At 54.4% G+C, this 17,753-nt stretch overlaps 1 protein-coding gene across 1 annotated transcript in view; it reads left to right on the top strand.

Moving 5' to 3' along the window:
• The window catches only part of CSPG4 (chondroitin sulfate proteoglycan 4), a 35,922-nt gene that overhangs the window by 9,713 nt on the left and 8,456 nt on the right, over window positions 1–17,753 (top strand). Inside the window, exons 2-5 of the mRNA XM_005884517.2 lie at window positions 9,793–9,956; window positions 11,387–14,914; window positions 16,047–16,529; window positions 16,864–17,040. Coding sequence (XP_005884579.1) covers window positions 9,793–9,956; window positions 11,387–14,914; window positions 16,047–16,529; window positions 16,864–17,040 — 4,352 coding nt within the window. The remainder of the gene's footprint in view (window positions 1–9,792; window positions 9,957–11,386; window positions 14,915–16,046; window positions 16,530–16,863; window positions 17,041–17,753) is intronic.

The following is a 17,753-nucleotide window of genomic DNA, read 5'->3' as shown; positions in this document are numbered from 1 at the left end:
GGGGAGTAAAGAGGGGGCCTTGGAGGCCCCTTTCCTCCTCCCCGCCTTTCCCCCGCCTGTTTGGAGCCTGCACAGCCTCAAACCCCATCTATCTCCTGTCTGTGCTATGGACTCCAGCTATAAATAGGGGCTCTGATTCTATTTTCTTTAAAAACAAGCACCAGACTCTGTTACCACAGGCCCAGAAAAGCACTCCCTGGCTGGGGCAGGGTGGGGACATTGTGTCCAGGCCCCTGCCTCTGATCACTGGGGCCCTAAAAGACAGAGGGGGACTAGAAAGAAGCCTGGAGGTGAAACAGGTTGGGTAGAGCTGGTCAAGCCCCCAGATGCCGTCCTTGCCAGCAGTCCACTAGGGAATATGGCTGCCCCTCTCATCCTCCTGGGCCCGTCCTCCTTTCTTCCCATCTCCCTTCACCAAGCAGCCAGTCTTATCCCAAGACTCATAGTGTTCATGGAGAGAAGTGACAGTGACACAACTCCCCAAGCCACAGTAGAGTGTCTTTGTACCCCCAGTGCAGAGGAGCTTTGGGCTGTGGGGAAGGATGAGGAGAACTTTTATGAAGGAGCATGAGGGCATTTCACAGGCAGAGAAGAAAGAAGAGCTCACCACGTAGAAGGCCCTGAGCAGAGGTTGGGAGTAAGAACCTGACAGGTATGGATGGAAAACAGCCCAAGGTCTGGTAAGGGTGGCACGTGGGGTGTTCAAGGGAGGTGCACAGGAAAGCCTGTGGATCAGGGGCAAGGTCACCCAGCACCCCACATCAGTGCTGCACTAGGGGGTTGAGGTTTGATCATAGGGCAATGGGAAGCCATCAAAGTCTTCCAGGCAAAGAAGGATGATGGAGTGACTTTCATTTTAGGTTAACTGTGGCTGCTATTAGCAAAACAAGGCAGAAAATTTATTAAGCCAGGCAATTGATGGTGGCCATCTGCTTTGCAGGATAGCACAGAGGAGCAAGAGGGGGAGATGAATTTGAAGGAGAATTTAAGGGTAGGATGGGTGTCCATAAGGAGGGAGGAGAGAGAATGTCTAAAACAACTTTTAGATTTCTGCCTAGCAGTGGGTGGGTGGTGGGACCTTCACTGGATGGGGAGCAGAGATGGCACTGACTCTGGCTTGAGGTGGGTGGGCTTGGGGGTTCCTAGGGTTGTTTCTGGTGTAGATGTCTAGGGGTCATTGGCAGTGCCAGAGACAGAGATGTGGGTACCATAGCAAAGAGGTGGTACCTGAGGCCAGGAAAGAGAGATGGACTAGAGAATGTGGTAGTATGGGCACAGCTTGGAGGTACTGATAGGCTAGAGGGGTTACAGAATTAGTGAGCATGCTAGGTAGGGACCTATGCCAAGAGGATTCAGGCCTGTCGTGAGGGGACTCAGTCTGGGGATCTCTGGGGTACCTGGTTGGCACAGAGGCCACTAGCAAGGACATTTAGGTTACCTGGTCCACCCTCACAGGCCACACCCTCCTGGCAGCACGCCACCAGTATGGGAGCTTGCTGTTCTGCCTATCTGCTGTCAGCTCTGCCAATAGAAAATCCCTCATATAGGCCAAATGCTTCCTCAATTAATCTTTGTATTCCCTTAGGTGCTGATACTTCCTCTGTCAGTACATGTGTCTAGTCCTTCTGGATGATAGGTGCCCTAGGCACAGGACACAGGCTCTGGGCCCTGTTCTCAAGAATTTCCAGTCTGGCCAGGCCTGTCATCCCTTAGGCCAGAGGTGAATTCTGCTGTATCCACTGTAGTGACCACACCTCTCCACCAGCAGTTCCTCTTGGGCTGGGCTAGGCTGATCTGGCCAGGGCTTAGGTGTATGTGTCAGTCTCCACACCTAAGTCCCTTTCCACAGATGGGAAAACTGAGGCCAGAGAGGGTATGGCAGCATGTGGCTCTGAGTATAGTGTATGTGTGGGTTCCTGACCCAAGCCTCTGCTTCCCCCAGGTCTCCTGGACATGGAACCTCTGTCTGTGGGGTCATCCTACCTCCCTTCCCTATATTTCAGATGGGAGGACTAAGGCAAACATAGTGGTGTCCTCTCTAAGGCACATAGCCTATTGAGCACAGGTTGGGTCAAATTGGTCCAGACCTCTGTCTGGCTTCCAATGTTCCCCCATCCCAGCTAACACTCACTGTCTCCAAGCCGTCTGCCAGGCTCAGAAAAGCCCTGAGGCACCTCTCCAACAGCCTTCCCTCAGTGATTTCTCATCCCAGAGCAGAAGGGATTCTGACAGAAGGGATGGCCCCTCAGCCTCCTGAAGGCAGGCTTCTCACCCTGGGTGGAAACCACACCTCCCACCTCTCCAGCCTCTTCCATGACCTCTAAGACCTCTATGGGCTGGTGGATCAGAGAGGGACCTTCTTCAGTGCTGACTCACTTATCACTATTTTCTGGAACGTGTCATCCTCAGCCAGCCCTGAAGACCCAAAGCCAGACCCCAGCCAGCCATGCTGGGAGAGGCCAGCTGCCAAACCATGCATGGAAAACAAAAGCTCTCCCCTTCCCTCACTCCCCGCCCCCCCCTACCACCCCCAACCCTGAAAGAGGGAGCCTTAAGGACAGGAAGGGAAAAAGTGTGTCTTCCTCAGGCAGGGGGCCAGTTCTCACACTCAGGCAGATGGTCCACTTCTAAGTCACACATAGCAATCAACACCCCCTTCTTTGTGCATACCACACCCTGACACCTACAGTACCAGGCTCAGGAAGCACACCAACAAGGTCTTGAATCCCATTCCACGGCTGCTCTTTATGCCCTAGCACAGGTAACTATCTTCCTTGCCTCAGTTTTCACACTTGTAAAATGAGAGCAATCTCACGGGGACCCTGCTGGGGGTGGGGGCTGGGCAGGCCAGATGCCAGGCAAGCTCCTTCACTCTTTCTTCTCTCCAGAACCCCTACCTCAGCCTGGTCAACTGAGATGAGGGACCCATATTCCCTCCAGGGCCAGGAAAGCTAGGGGAAAGGGAATATGGATGAGGGCCTAGAAATCCTCCCTTTATAAGGAGGAAAATCACAGGACAAGAAAAGGCCTTTCCGAATTGCTTCAAGCCACAGAAGCCCCACCCCTTCATGCTCTGGCTTGGAGAACAGCAGGCTTCCACAAAGACTCCACTGAGGGCCCTGCTTCCTCCTGCCCCAGCCTTCCAGCCTGGGTGGACTCTGGGCTGCTTCTTCCAGCAAAACCTTTCATTTTCTCTCCCACTTCCTCTGTGTCCCACATGGCCCCAGGGTAGGAACACATGGCTGGGAGCCCAGGGCACCAACTCTGCCTGATCAGTGTCTGTGGACCAATCTCTGTATCTTACCCCACTAGTCCCCTGCTTCCTCCCCAGAGGCACTCACCTTCCAGAGGGGTTCCTAAATTGGACATGTACCTCAGTGTATGGCCCTTGGTATGGGTGGCCTCCAGGTGCTTGGTTAGAAGACCAGTAGCTGAGGCCAGTGACCAGGGTCAGGGCTCAGCCAATAACTGAGGAAGCCATTGTCCTGCCCTGTACTCCTTGGCAACCAAACACAAGGTCAAGTACCCTGAGAGTGAGTCTTGTGGTCAAGCGTTCTCCAAGTGAGGAGGAATGGGGACCACAGCTGAGGTCTCTGTAGTGTTGAGATGTAAAGATAGGGGTTTGCCCACAAGTACAGGAGCCTCTCCAACAGCCTGCCCTCAGCGATTCCCACACTTTTTATACTGGGACAAGCTGTTGTCTCCTGAGAGGAACAGGAGTGGCCACTGTTTTAAGTTCCCCATGACTTTGAACTAATCTACTGTTGTTCCTATGGCCGTGCCTTGAGGGTGCTTGAATGGCCCTGGGTTATGGACTCCATCTGGAACCAAGGACACAGGTAGTAAGCACTGAGGGTGCCAGGTGCATGAGCATCTTCCAGGCAGCCAGCCCTGGCAGGTCCAGTATTCAGAGACAGGCTGGGCCCACCACACCAAATCCTCTCTTGTTCTGCACTCACTTCCACCGCTACCCACTGTGCAAGGGTTAGGGTCTGCGCTGCTCCATGGGACTGAGTTCTCATACCAGTACATTTTCTCTCCCAGCTCTGCAATGGGAGGGAGCAGCATAGGGAATATCAGCCCCATCAGGTTCTAAATCAGAGGGAACTTTCCTACCCCAGCCTCGTTAGAGGCTCCCTGGCTTGGGCAGCAGAATACTGGGGATCTGGATTGAGGTGACCTCAGGGAGGGCCCAGCTACAGGGGAAGGACACCTGGCCCATCCCTGCTCTCACACAGGGCCATTCACAAACACACCCATGAAGACAAAGGACCCTTCACCCTTGCTTTGGCACTCCCAGAATACCCCACTCTTCAGACTCCCCAGGGGGACTCTCCCAGCCTTACCCCCTCCCTACCCTGAATCTGGAACCAGGATTTGTCACCCATAGTGGAAGAGTACAGCTTCACCTAGAGCAGGAACCCCTCTGTCCCCAACTGGCTTGCGGGTTGTCCCCTCCTCACCCTCCTTGCTCCTGTCCACAGCAGCAGGCTCACTGCCGATATCCTGCCTTCTCCATCTCTCTTGGGTTTTTCCTTCCCCATCTCCCTCAGGCCTCAGTCTGGATCCCTGAGTTCAGTCTTTGTGGAGGAAGGGTCTTTATTTTCCATTCTCAGGTGTGGTTTGGTTTTGTTTTGTTTTCATTGTTAATCCTCACTTGAGGATATTGTTCCATTGACTTTTAGAGAGTGGAAAGGGGGAGACAGAGAGAGACGCATCATCTTGTTGCCTCCCACATGCAAGGCCGGGATCGAGCCTGCAACCAAGGTATGTGTCCTTGACCAGAATCGAACCCTTCAAGTCCGCAGGACAATGCTCTATCCACTGAGCCAAACTTGCTAGGGCCCATTCTCAGTTTTAATATCTTTCTCAGGCTTTCTGTCTTTCCTAGGTTGGTTCTCCTTCTACATCCCTATCATTTCAGTATTGTATTTGTGGATGAATGAATATGGTTCTGCCTTCTCTCACCATCCATCTCTCAGCTCCTGCTCTGTCTCTGTATCAATAAGTCCTTCCTCAACAACACATGTCCAGGTCTCCCACCACCCACACTTGACTGTGCGCCTAGGCACTCCCCACTGGCCATCCTGCCCAGCAGCTCTCAGCTCCCAAACTTTCTCCCTTATAAAGTCAGACAGCAGCAAACACCCAGGAATGCTGCTGCTGCCCATGACGCATGCTGGCTGTGGGGCTGCCTGGCTGCCCCCAAGCGACCAGGAATGTGGCAGGAGCAGGCACAAGGAATCAATTGCCAGGGAGGCGTGAGGTGGGGGTGGGGGTGCCCAGACAGGTGGCAAGGCCAGCACTGCAGGCTTTCTGCTTTTCTCTGTCAAATTGCTTCTCCTCTGGGGCCTCGGGTGTTCAAAGAAATGGAAGCCAAGTCCCCCTACTGCAGGCAGGGCTACAGAGAATTTTGTGGTCCCCACAACCCAGGAAGTGGGGACCAGGCTGAGAAGGCAAGAGGCCCCAGGCCAGACTCTTTAGACTGTTCTGGAGCAAGGGTGATGTTCCCAGATACAACCAGGATGGGGCAGAGGGAAGAAGGGAGGCAAAGACTAAGACAGGGAGAGATGAGGGAAAACAGAGGCAGACACAAGCAGCAGGGTGACTGAAGAGCCAGGACAGAGATGAGGAGAGATGGGACAGAGCCAGGGAGAGACAGTCTGGCTAGCCTATTCCTCAGGACTCAGAAGGAGCAGGGTCTGCAGCAGCCCACTACCCCCATCCCCATCCCCGACTGGAAAGGCACCATACTTGAAACCTGTCTCTAGCCTGGGAGGTGGTCGACAGCCTGATGTGCACATACTCTGCCTCTTGTCACAAGAGCCTATTGATAGGCAGACACTTGGGCATCACCATGGAAGTAAGCCTCAGGTTTAGGATCCTCCCCCCAACTCCCTGCAGAGCAGGAGCCAGGTTCCCATTCACAAATGTCCCAGGAGTGCCCCAAGGGAGCCAGAAGATGCTCACATAACCTGTGCCCTGCCAGAGGGTGGCTTGCTAGGGGCCCTTGGCCTAGGCTTCATCTCCCCATGTGAGAAGGGGCTTGGTAGGGAAGGACACAAGCTCTTTCTGTGCTCCCAGCCCTTGTCTCAGGAAGAGGCATGGAGCTGCCCAGCCCTGGGCACAGACAGCAGTGCCCTGTTCATGGGCAGGAAGGGTGGGATGTTATGGGCCTTCTCCACCTTCAGTAAACCTCTTAGAATCTAAGACTTAGATGGATGGGCGCCAAGGAGGAGGGGCAGAAACCCTCCAGGAACACAGGGCCCCTTTCACAGAGCCAGGCCCAGCCAAGTCATTGTGGGTGGGCACTGAGGGGCAAGACAGGACTAGGCACAATCACTGTTCTGTCCTGGCAGCTCCTAGCACACACACACACACACACACACACACACACACACACACGCACATGCACAAACACGCAGCCTTATGCAAATCCAAAACACCCCCCCAGCAGCCACCCACACACTTGCACACACATGCAAATACACATCTGTATTACTCTGGACACTCACCTATCTTCCTTCTTCTAGGCAGAGAAACTCATACATATGGGATTCTTCTTGCTCCTTCACTTATCCCCCTGACCCTGTGGAGCATCCTGCTCCCACCATTCTGAAAGGTTGGCACCACTCCGGCAGCCCACAACATGAACCCTCTGCACACCCATATTAGAGAGCAAACCTCTGGATGGGGGAGGGACCTCCAGGAATAATCCCAACAGACAGGAGGAGGAAGGATTGGAAGGAGTGCTCATTTTACAAAATGGTGACCGGGAGGCTTCCTGTACACCGCACACTGGGGATCAAGCCTCCAACCCTAGCATGGGCCCTTCTCCAGCCGCTGCAGGCCTGAGATGGTATTTTGATGAATCATGGGTCTTCTTGACCCAAGAGAATCAAGGGGAGGTCTCCAGACATTTCTAATTCCTCCTCTCCTCCCGGACCACCCAAATCCCCAGCAGCCACTAAGCCCAATTTAGTCATGTTACCTTTCCTTCTACTCTCCTCTGTCTTCAACATTCTGGAGCCTATATATTCCTGCCGGTCTCTCACTTGTTCTTGTCCTTGCTTCCCATTCCCCTCCCTCTCTGCTCCTCTACGCCACCTTTATCTCCCCCAGGAAGCCCTTGGGGATTGACTTCTAGCTCATTACTTCTTTATCCTGTACCACCTATTCATTCAAATTCCCTCTCCAACTGCCCCCTCCCCAGGACAGAGATTCTAGGTTCTTGCACCTGCAGCCATCAGAGACAGTAAGGGGCAGAAGAAGAACATAAAGTACGGGGGGGGGGGGGGGGGACTGTCAGAGTTTCCAAAACCCTGGCCAGCAAGGCCTCAGAAGCCTCTGTTGGATGGAGGGGCTCCCTGGCCTGTGAACTCCCAGCATAGCACAAGGCTGCTGTGTGAGCCTTTCCCTGCCTGGCCCCACTGGAAACAGCAGGGTCCAGCCCCTCAATGAGCCCATTCAGACTCCAGCCCTCTGGAAAGTACCTCTACTAGTACATCCTGCTGCCCTCCCACTTGGGCCTGGAGAACCAGGCCAAACTGGCTGCTGGGAGGGCACTGGAGGCAGGTTGGTTAGAGCCAGCCATCTACTTCAATTCCTGCTTAATCCAGAGCCCTGACCTTGATCATGCCCTAGCAGATTTATTTTTTTTAATATATTTTTATTGATTTCAGAAAGGAAGGGAGAGGGAGAGAGAGATGGAAACATCAATGATGAGAGAGAATCATTAATCAGCTGCCTCCTACATGCCCCACACTGGGGACTGAGCCTGCAACCCTAGTATGTGCCCTGATCAGGAATCAAACCATGACCTCCTGGCCAATGCTCAACCATTGAGCCACACCGGCCAAGCCCCAACAGATTTATATCCACCTTTAGCAAAAGGGAGTACGGATGGGTGTGTGGGTTCATTCCCACACAGGGGAGAGAACTGGGCCCTCTCTCTGTGGGTGGTAGGCAGGTAAATGTTCAGCAACAGGTTCTCTGGGAGAGAGTGAGCCCTGATTTGTGGTTTTGGCCTCTTTACATCATGGTATAAATATTCTCACCAGGCAACATCACCTGGCTAACAATATCCCTAAAAATTTACAACCAGCTATTGCCAGCTGCTATGAGCTCTGGTCCACCACCATGGTGGCCCTGTTCTGCAGGGGCCACGTGCCCCAACCTCTGCAACTATGTGTGCCCTCAGTGTAGTGTGCTGCATTTTGTTATTAAGAATCAATGTCCTTGCAGGTAAGTTACCCACAGGTCCCCTGACCTGTCCCTTACCAGCACCAAGGTCTGTTGGCCTTGCTGGGCTTACCGGGCCATGTTCTCAGCTGGTTTTGAAGTTCTTATTTGACTCCTTTACCTCCCCAATCAAAGGCTCCTGTGTTTCCAGCAAGTGCCAGCAAAGGAGATGACTATAAGGGTTGTAAGCTCAGCCCAAGTGGAAGAGCGTTATCCTTGGACATCCCTCACATAGTGCTGGCTGCCCGTAGGGCATACATGCCTCCGACTCCTCCAGTGGCTATTTTTTCAGGCACACATCAGCTGGTTCAGGTTGACCGGGGACTAGTAGGTATATAGCCAATGCTAGACCATCCCTATCAAGCTATCAGCCTTTATTCACTCACACGGGGTTTAAGGGAAGCCTAACAGGGATGAATCATCTTTTTAAACCATTACTGTCTGCCTCTCCCAGCCTTGGACATCTGGGGGACAGACTCAAAGTTATTTTTGGCCCTAATCTCCACAAAGGAATAGACCAGAAATTGTAGCAGCAAGTTGGAGGGCAAGAGAGGCTAATTTGAGGAAACTGCCTGGAAGGAGGTGGCAACTTAAAAAGAGGAGGTGTCCCAGCATGGGACAAAAGGGACCCTGGACAGTGACCACTAACCCTATGAAACCGCTGCTGCTTTGGGAGGCTCACTGGCCTGCCCAGCAGACCCTCAGCTCCTCCCAAGCCTTGTCTTCAGCCTCAGACCCTGCCTTAGAGAACTCAGCTGTTGTCATCCCTGGCTTGCAAACAATGGGACCGGATCTGACTGCTCACCAGGGACCAGTAATAGCTCTACCGCAGGATGCAACATGGGGTGATGCAGGAAGTTTTGGCCCATTTGGGGTCTAGCACTGCACATGGCCTCCATCTGGCCTTAGAACTTTTGCTTCTCTATGGACTCAGACCAAATAAGCTGCCTCTGCCCACCCCCAAAAGCAGCTGGGAGCTTGGCCCAAGAGGAAAGCAAAGATGGGTGAGCTGCCTGACAGCAACACCACCAGGACCCAGCCAACCCACGGAGGTGGGGCATAGCATGCAAAGTGGCCAAAGTGTAAGGGTACTTAGGAGAAGAAATTTGAACAGGGATCAGTTGAGGGTAAAGGTGATTCTTCTGGAACTCCAGTCCTGGGATTTGTGACCACCAAGAGAGGTGATCACACCAGTGATGGTTTTCCTTTGGGCCAAGGAAGGGCCAGACCCAGATTCTGCTGGGGCTGAGGGGAAGAGAGCCATTGCTGGTAGAGGACCCTGGCCCCAGGAACCTCTGAAGAGGAGACCTGAGTTGCTTGAAATTGCTGGATTGGGCCTTCTTCAGAGGCAAAATCTAGGCTGGGTACCTTCTGGGGCCAGGACCAAGCAGACGCTGGGATCTGGCTGAGGCCCATGGGACAGCCATGTGGAAGACCATGAGGGTGCGCCAGCATGAAACCGTTCCCTACAGCACACATATTCACTCTGTAGCACCTGTCCTCCTCCAGGCAAGGGTCTGAGACTTGACTAAAACTCCCTCTCTCACACAGCCTCCTTCTTCGGTGAGAACCACCTGGAGGTGTTAGTGGCCACAGTTCTAACCAACATAGACCTACAGCTACAGTTCTCCACATCCCAGCGTGAAGCCCTGCTTCTCCTGGCAGCAGGCCCAGCTGACCACCTCCTCCTGCAGCTCAATTCTGGACGCCTGCAGGTCAGTGACATCTCCCTGCTGAACTCTAGCTTTCAATGGCCCCTAACCAGCTATGTGACCTTGTGCAAGTCATTTTCACCTTGGGGTCTCAAGTTCTCCACTGTGAGATGGACAACTGAATCCCAGAAGCTGTGAGTCCGTCATGAACTTGCTCTGCCCTCCTGTTCTCCAATCTCACTTCTTACCACAACTCTAGCTGGCCTTTAGGTGCTGACTACTCCAATGGCTTTCAGTTCCCTGGTTATCTATGGTCTCTTGCTGCCAGGTGTTTTCTCACTCAACTCCCTGTGCCTCATGCCTGTCTCACCAACTCCCTGCACCTAACACTAGTCTCTCCTTGAAGTCTCAGCATGGACATTTCTCCCTCCCCCTATCCCCACCCCACCCAGTGATCACCTGGACTCTGCATAGCAACAATCATGTCTGTAGATGATGGTAACAACAGTACTGCCACAGCTTCCTCATTTTTCCATTTAATCCTTCAAGTCACTACAAGCTATATTAGCAAGGATTCCTCTGGCTCTATCTTGAGGCTTCTCCCTAACCATGAAGAGTTTGAGAACCCAAGGTCTTAGTCCAAATGAGAGTCAGCTGATTCCAGGCCACACTGAGGAGAGGACTATGGCCTGATCACCCATCAATCCATCTGCTGCTGCCATTGCCTCTCACTGCCATAAGATATCACTGTTAAACCTGGCCTGGTTATAGCCTGGTCCTGATACCCTTCCTCTCTGCCAGATGCAATAAGGCCACACCCCTACAGAGGTGCTCCCTACTTGGACTGCCAAGGTCTCATTAATAGTGCTCTGCTCTTTCAGTTCCCCTACTCTGCCAAGACCTGTTCTGCCTTCTGGTTGTGGGAGCATTGCACCAGAGTCAGTTCTGGTGTCAATGTCCTGCAGTCAAAACCATGTCCCTCTTCTCTCCCTAGGATCTCCCCTCACTTTAGGTCACGGAGCTTTTCTTACTAAACCTTCACAATGCAGAACCTCTGGTTGGGCTCCCCATCCCTGAATAGTGAGCCTGGCTGCTTTGGTAACCCTCCACGTTTGCCCCACTCAGGGCCCTCAGCAGGGGGTTCCCAGGTGCCCATGATGAAATCTTTTATATTCCAAAGTAATTTTTCTAGCATCTCCCAGCCAAGGAAAGAGGGAACAAATTTTTTTTAACCCAGATTGAATGTCTAGGAGAGCATCCTCTAGATATCAGTTATTTGTGGATAGGGACCACATCTGACTCATATCAGAGACCAGAGGCTATCCAGGCCTCATAGGGATCACTCTGGTGAGTGTTTAGAAAATAAGAGATGACAGAAAGGAGAGAGAGTGGCATGAGAAGACCTTGTCTTAGGCCCTAGGGACCAACTATGCTTTTCCAGCAAAAGTGGTAGATTCACAGGGCTGCCTCCCCTACTCCCCATCTCTCCTCAGGTCAGACTTGTCCTAGGCCGGGAGGAACTGAGGCTGCAGACCCCATCAGAGATGCTGCTGAGTGACTCCGTCCTCCACACAGTGGGGCTAATGATATCAGATGGCTGGGCCTGGTTGTCAGTAGATGGGCTCCTCAACACTTCCACCCCAGTCGCAGGGGGGCCTCTGAAGGTCCCCTATGGGCTCTTTGTGGGGGGCACTGGAAGCCTGGGCCTGCCCTACCTGAGGGGAACCAGCCGACCTCTGAGGGGTTGCCTCCATGCAGCCACCCTCAATGGCCACAGCCTCCTTCAGCCACTAACCCCAGATGTTCATGAGGGCTGTGCTGAAGAGTTTTCTGCTGGTGATGATGTGGCCCTGGGCTTCTCTGGGCCCCACTCACTGGCAGCCTTCCCTCCTTGGAGCACTCGGAATGAAGGCACCCTGGAGTTTACACTCATCACAAGGAGCCAGCAGGCACCCCTGGCCTTCCAGGCAGGCGGTCAGCGTGGGGACTTCATCTACTTGGATATATTTGAAGGCCACCTGCGAGCTGTGGTCGAGAAAGGCAAGGGCACTGTGTTGCTCCACAACAGTGTGCCTGTGGCCGATGGACAGCCCCACGAGGTCAGTGTCCACATGGATGCTCACCAGCTGGAAATCTCCGTGGACCAGTACCCAACACGTACTTCCAACCGTGGGGTCCTCAGCTACCTGGAGCCACGTGGTAGTCTTCTCCTCGGGGGGCTAGATGCAGAGGCCTCTCACCACCTCCAGGAACACCGCCTGGGCCTGGCCACGGGGGCTGTCAGTGTCTCCCTACTGGGCTGCATGGAGGACCTCAGCATCAATGGCCAGAGGTGGGGGCTCCGGGAGGCTTGGCTGACTCGCAATATGGTGGCCGGCTGCAAGCCTGAGGAAGATGAATACGAAGAGGATGCTTATGGCCCCTATGAAGTTTTCTCCACCCTGGCACCTGAAGTTTGGCCAGCCGTGGAGTTGCCTGAGCCCTGTGTGCCTGAATCTGGGCTGCCTCCTATCTTTGACAATTTCACCCAACTGCTGACCATCAGCCCCTTGGTAGTGGCCGAGGGTGGCACAGCCTGGCTTGAATGGCGGCATGTGCAACCCACCCTGGACCTGAGAGAGGCTGAACTGCGCAAATCCCAGGTGCTGTTCAGTGTGAGCCGCGGGCCGCGCCACGGCAAGCTAGAGCTGGACATTCCGGGCGCGCGGACTCGGCAAATGTTCACTCTCCTAGATGTGGTGAACCGCAAGGCCCGCTTTGTCCACAATGGCTCTGAGGACACCTCCGACCAGCTGGTGCTGGAGGTGTCAGTGACAGCTCAGGGGCCCGTGCCCTCCTGCCTTCGGAGGGGCCAAACTTACATTCTGCCCATCCAGATAAACCCTGTCAATGACCCACCCCGTGTCATCTTCCCACATGGCAGCCTCATGGTGATCCTGGAACACACACAGAAGCCACTGGGGCCCGAGGTTTTCCAGGCCTATGACCCAGACTCCCCCTGCGAGGACCTTACCTTCCAGCTCCTGGCTAGTGGCCCCGTGGAACGCCGAGACAAACCCGGGGAGCCAGCAACCGAGTTCTCCTGCCGGGAGCTGGAGGCAGGCAGCCTTGTCTATGTCCACAGCGGCGGGCCTGCCCAGGACCTCATCTTCCGGGTCAGCGATGGGCTGCAGGCCAGCTCCCTGGCCACACTGAAGGTGGTGGCTATCCGGCCAGCCATTCAGATCCGCCACAACACAGGGTTGCGCCTGGCCCAGGGCTCTGCTGCACTGGTCTTGCCCACCAACTTGTCAGTGGAGACAAATGCTGTAGAGCAGGATGTGAGTGTGCTATTCCGAGTCACTGGAGCCCTGCAGTTCGGGGAGCTGCAGAAGCAGGGATCAGGCGGGGCAGAGGGTGCAGAATGGTGGGCCACACAGGCCTTTCACCAGCGGGACGTGGAACAGGGCCGCGTGAGGTACCTAAGCACTGACCCACAGCACCATGCTGAGGACATGGTAGAGAAACTGACCCTGGAGGTGCAGGTGGGTCAGGAGACCCTAAGCAATCTGTCCTTCCCTGTGACAGTCCAGAGAGCCACCGTGTGGCTGCTGCGGCTGGAGCCACTGCACACTCAGAACACTCGGCAAGAGGCCCTTACCACAGCCCACTTGGAGGCCACCCTAGAGGAGGCAGGCCTGAGCCCCACCACTTTTCACTATGAAGTGGTTCAGGCCCCCAGGAAAGGAAATCTGCGACTCCAGGGCATGCGGCTATCAGAAGGTCAGGGCTTCACCCAAGATGACCTTCAAGCTGGTAGGGTGACCTATGGGGCCACAGCACGTGCCTCAGAGGTGGTCGAGGATGTCTTCCATTTCCGTGTCACAGCTCCGCCACACTTCTCCCCTCTCTACACCTTCCCCATCCATATTGGTGGTGACCCAGATGCTCCTGTCCTCACCAATGTTCTCCTCTCAGTCCCTGAAGGTGGTGAGGCTATCCTCTCCGCTGACCACCTCTTCATCAAGAGTCTCAACAGTGCCAGCTATCTCTATGAGGTCATGGAGTGGCCCCGCCATGGGAGGTTGGCATGGCAGGGGACACAAGACAAGACCATCATGGTGACATCCTTTACTAATGAGGACCTGCTGCAAGGCCGGCTGGTGTACCAGCATGATGACTCTGAGACCACAGAAGATGACATTCCATTTGTAGCTACCCGCCAGGGGGAGGGCAGCGGTGGCATGGCCTGGGAGGAGGTACGTGGTGTCTTCCGAGTGGCCATCCAGCCCGTGAATGACCACGCCCCCGTGCAGACCATCAGCCGCATCTTCCATGTAGCCCGGGGTGGGCAGCGACTACTCACTACAGATGACGTGGCCTTTAGCGATGCTGACTCTGGCTTTACTGATGCCCAACTGGTGCTGACCCGCAAGGACCTCCTCTTTGGCAGTATTGTGGCTGTGGATGACCCCATGCGGCCCATCTACCGCTTTACTCAGGAGGACCTCAGGAAGAAGCGAGTACTATTCGTGCACTCTGGGGCTGACCGCGGCTGGATCCAGCTACAGGTGTCTGATGGGCAGCACCAGGCCACCACACTGCTTGAAGTGCAGGCTTCAGAGCCCTACCTCCGTGTGGCCAATGACTCTAACCTCGTGGTCCCTCAAGGAGGCCAGGGTACCATTGACACAGCTGTACTCCACCTGGACACCAACCTAGACATCCGCAGTGGGGATGAGGTTCACTATCATGTCACAGCTGGCCCACAATGGGGGCAGCTGCTCCGGGCAGGCCAGCCAGCCACAGCCTTCTTTCAGCAGGATCTGCTGAATGGGGCCGTTCTCTACAGCCACAACGGCAGCCTCAGCCCCCATGACACCCTGGCCTTGTCTGTGGATGCAGGACCTATGCACACGGATGCCACCCTACAAGTGACCATTGCCCTAGAAGGGCCACTGGCCCCACTGCACCTGGTCCAGCACAAGAAGGTCTATGTCTTCCAGGGAGAGGCGGCTAAGATCAGAAAGGATCAGCTGGAGGTAAAGGGCTGGGGGATGAGCAGCAGATGGGCCTTCATGCTGTGTGTGCTTGGATGTTTCCGGTATGCCTGTGGTGGCTTCTGGGTCAGGTGTATGTACATGCCTTGGGTATGCTCCTGTTCACATGCATGTTGTGTGCCCAAGAGTTTCTGGGGAAGTTGTTGTACATAAAGCTACCTGTGCATTGTGTGTACCTCCATATGTGTACATGCTGTGGTTAACGATGCATGTTTCTGGGCCCCTCCCAGGCCACAAAACCTCTGAAGCCTAAGAATTGAGCCTAAGAATCTGTATTCTAGTAACAATAAGTTCTCTGGAGGGTTTTCTTGGACACAAACTTTGAGGACTACAGGCCTTGGAGACAGGCTTAGCTGGTCCCCAGGCTCCCATGTCCTCAGCTCTTTTCCCAGACTTCAGACTAGGACTCATGGTCTGAAGAGAGCTGCTGAACCCCCAGGAACCTCACAGAGCAACCACGGGCCTCCCAGCAGGCCCACTGACTTGCTTTGTGATCTTAGCCAGTCTCTTGCCCTTTCTGGACCTTATTCTCCTACACTGTCAATTTCTGAGCCCCTTGTGGTTCTGGCTGTCTGGGCTTTTGTCAGAATGTGACTATATATATCTGGCATCAGGCTGTCTTTGCCCTGGAGGAGGCAGCATTTGAGCCAGGCTTTGAAGAGTCTGGGATTTCAATTAGCAGGAAATGGGGGGAACCATATTACAGGCCCAGGCAAAGGCACAGAATCAGGAATGTGAACTTGGGGGTGGACAATCAGGTGAGGGAGCATCCAGCAGCCCTGGATCTAGACAGGGTCTGCAAGTCCCACGGAACCTATAGTGTCTTAGAGTCTGTGCCTCAAGAAGGATGGGGCGCTCTCTGGTGGTGAGAAGTGACAATAGTGGAGGCGGGGCAGCGTGTGTGTGTGTGTGTGTGTGTGTGTGTGTGTGTGTGTACACACACGTGTGGGATGATTGTGTGTCCCTATTCGCACATCAGTATTTAGTAAAATTATATGTCTATGTCACTGAATCTGAGGATGTGAGATTGTGTACATCTCAGGGAGTGTGTCTCAGAGGTCATGACGGCCTTCCCTGTGCCTGTGGTGAGTCCCTGTGACCCTCTGTTAACCAGGCAGCCCAGGAGACAGTGCCACCTGCAGAGATTGTGTTCTCAGTGAAGACCCCCCCAAGCGCTGGCTACCTGGTGATGTTGTCTCATGCCACCCCTGCAGCTGAGCCACCCATCTTGGACCCCGTGCAGAGCTTCTCTCAGGAGGCCGTGGATGCGGGCAGGGTCCTATACCTGCATTCCCGCCCTGAGTTCTGGAGTGATACCTTCTCCCTGGATGTGGCCTCAGGCCTGGGTGCTCCCCTCGAGGGTATCCACATGGAGCTGGAGGTGCTGCCCACCACCATCCCACTGGAGGCACAGAACTTCAGTGTCCCTGAGGGTGGCACCTGCACCCTGGCCCCTCCGCTGCTCCGCATCACTGGGCCCTACTTCCCCATGCTGCCAGGCCTTGTCCTGCAGGTGTTAGAGTCACCCCGGCACGGGGCTCTGCGGAGAGAAGACGATGCTCAAAACAGGACCCTCAGCACCTTCTCCTGGAGAGAGGTATGCTGTCAGGGAGTTCCCAGGGGTACAGTCCAGTTCTGGGGGCAGAGTGAGGGAGCCTAGGGGTGCCCAGTCTGGGGATGTGTGAAGAGAGGAGGCATGGAGCCCACCTTTACAGAGCATGTTTGCTTCAGATGCCTTACCTCATTCCTTCTTCACCAGGTAGATAGAAATGACGATCCCATTTTCTTCACTCCTTCATTCCTTTACTCGGGGAGAAAGGGCTGTCTCCACCTGCAGAAACTGAAGTGCTAAGGGACTCAGTCTCCTCCCCCATCCGAGGGCAGGGCATGAAGGGTGCTGAGCCTGACCTCCAGCCTGGGCCGGCCTGCAGGTGGAAGAACAGCTGATCCACTATGTTCATGATGGGAGCGAGACACGGACAGACAGCTTCATCCTAGTGGCTAATGCCTCAGAGATGGACCGCCAGAGCCATCCCGTATCCTTTGCCATCACCATCCTGCCTGTCAACGACCAACCCCCTGTCCTCACCACAAACACAGGCCTGCAGGTGAGAGCATTCTAGAACCATCTCCCACCCCCATGCCCTCCTGGAGAAAGGCCCAACACACAGCTTCCCCCTCTCTGAGCCTCAGTTTCCTCCTCCTTATAATAGGGACAATGTCACGTGCCTCACTAGGTTGTTGGGAAGAGGGAAGAGCTATTGCACTGAAAATAGAACACAGGTGTGAGGTTTTCTTCTTGGACACTTATAAGTACAGGAGGCAACCTTGTGAATGGCCACGCTTGGCACTGCTCTTTCCTGGGCTCACTCTCAACAGAAGGGTTTTTCTATGGCTTAGGACCAGAATTCCTGAAGAAAGTTCTTTCAAGCCCTTAAGGGTGGACTCCAGGTGAGGAGCCATTAAGCTCCCCACTTCCACCCCCAGCAAGTAAATCTCACAGCTTGGCTCCCCAAGTCCCTGCCCCCACATGGGGCACAACAGTGGTGCCCCCATTCAGCAGAGGTGGAAGTTGAAGCCCAGACAGGTGACAAAACTTCTCTACGGGCTCAAAACTAGTTATTGGTGGAACAGAAAGGGTGTGGCTTCACCCAGCAAGACAACGATGGACAGGGTGTGGACTCCAGGTCAGCAGAAGACATGGGAGGCTTCGAAAGAGGGCTGACAGGCTGTCTGTGACATGAGCACTGGGCATTTTTGTGATATAGGATGTGCTACTGCTCAGCGGTAGGGAGACCAGCAAAAGGTAGGGTATAGGCTA

Source organism: Myotis brandtii, unplaced genomic scaffold, assembly GCF_000412655.1.
Source record: "Myotis brandtii unplaced genomic scaffold, ASM41265v1 scaffold838, whole genome shotgun sequence".
In the NCBI taxonomy this organism is placed as follows: Eukaryota; Metazoa; Chordata; class Mammalia; order Chiroptera; family Vespertilionidae; genus Myotis; species Myotis brandtii.
This window is presented reverse-complemented; position numbering and strand designations above follow the sequence as displayed.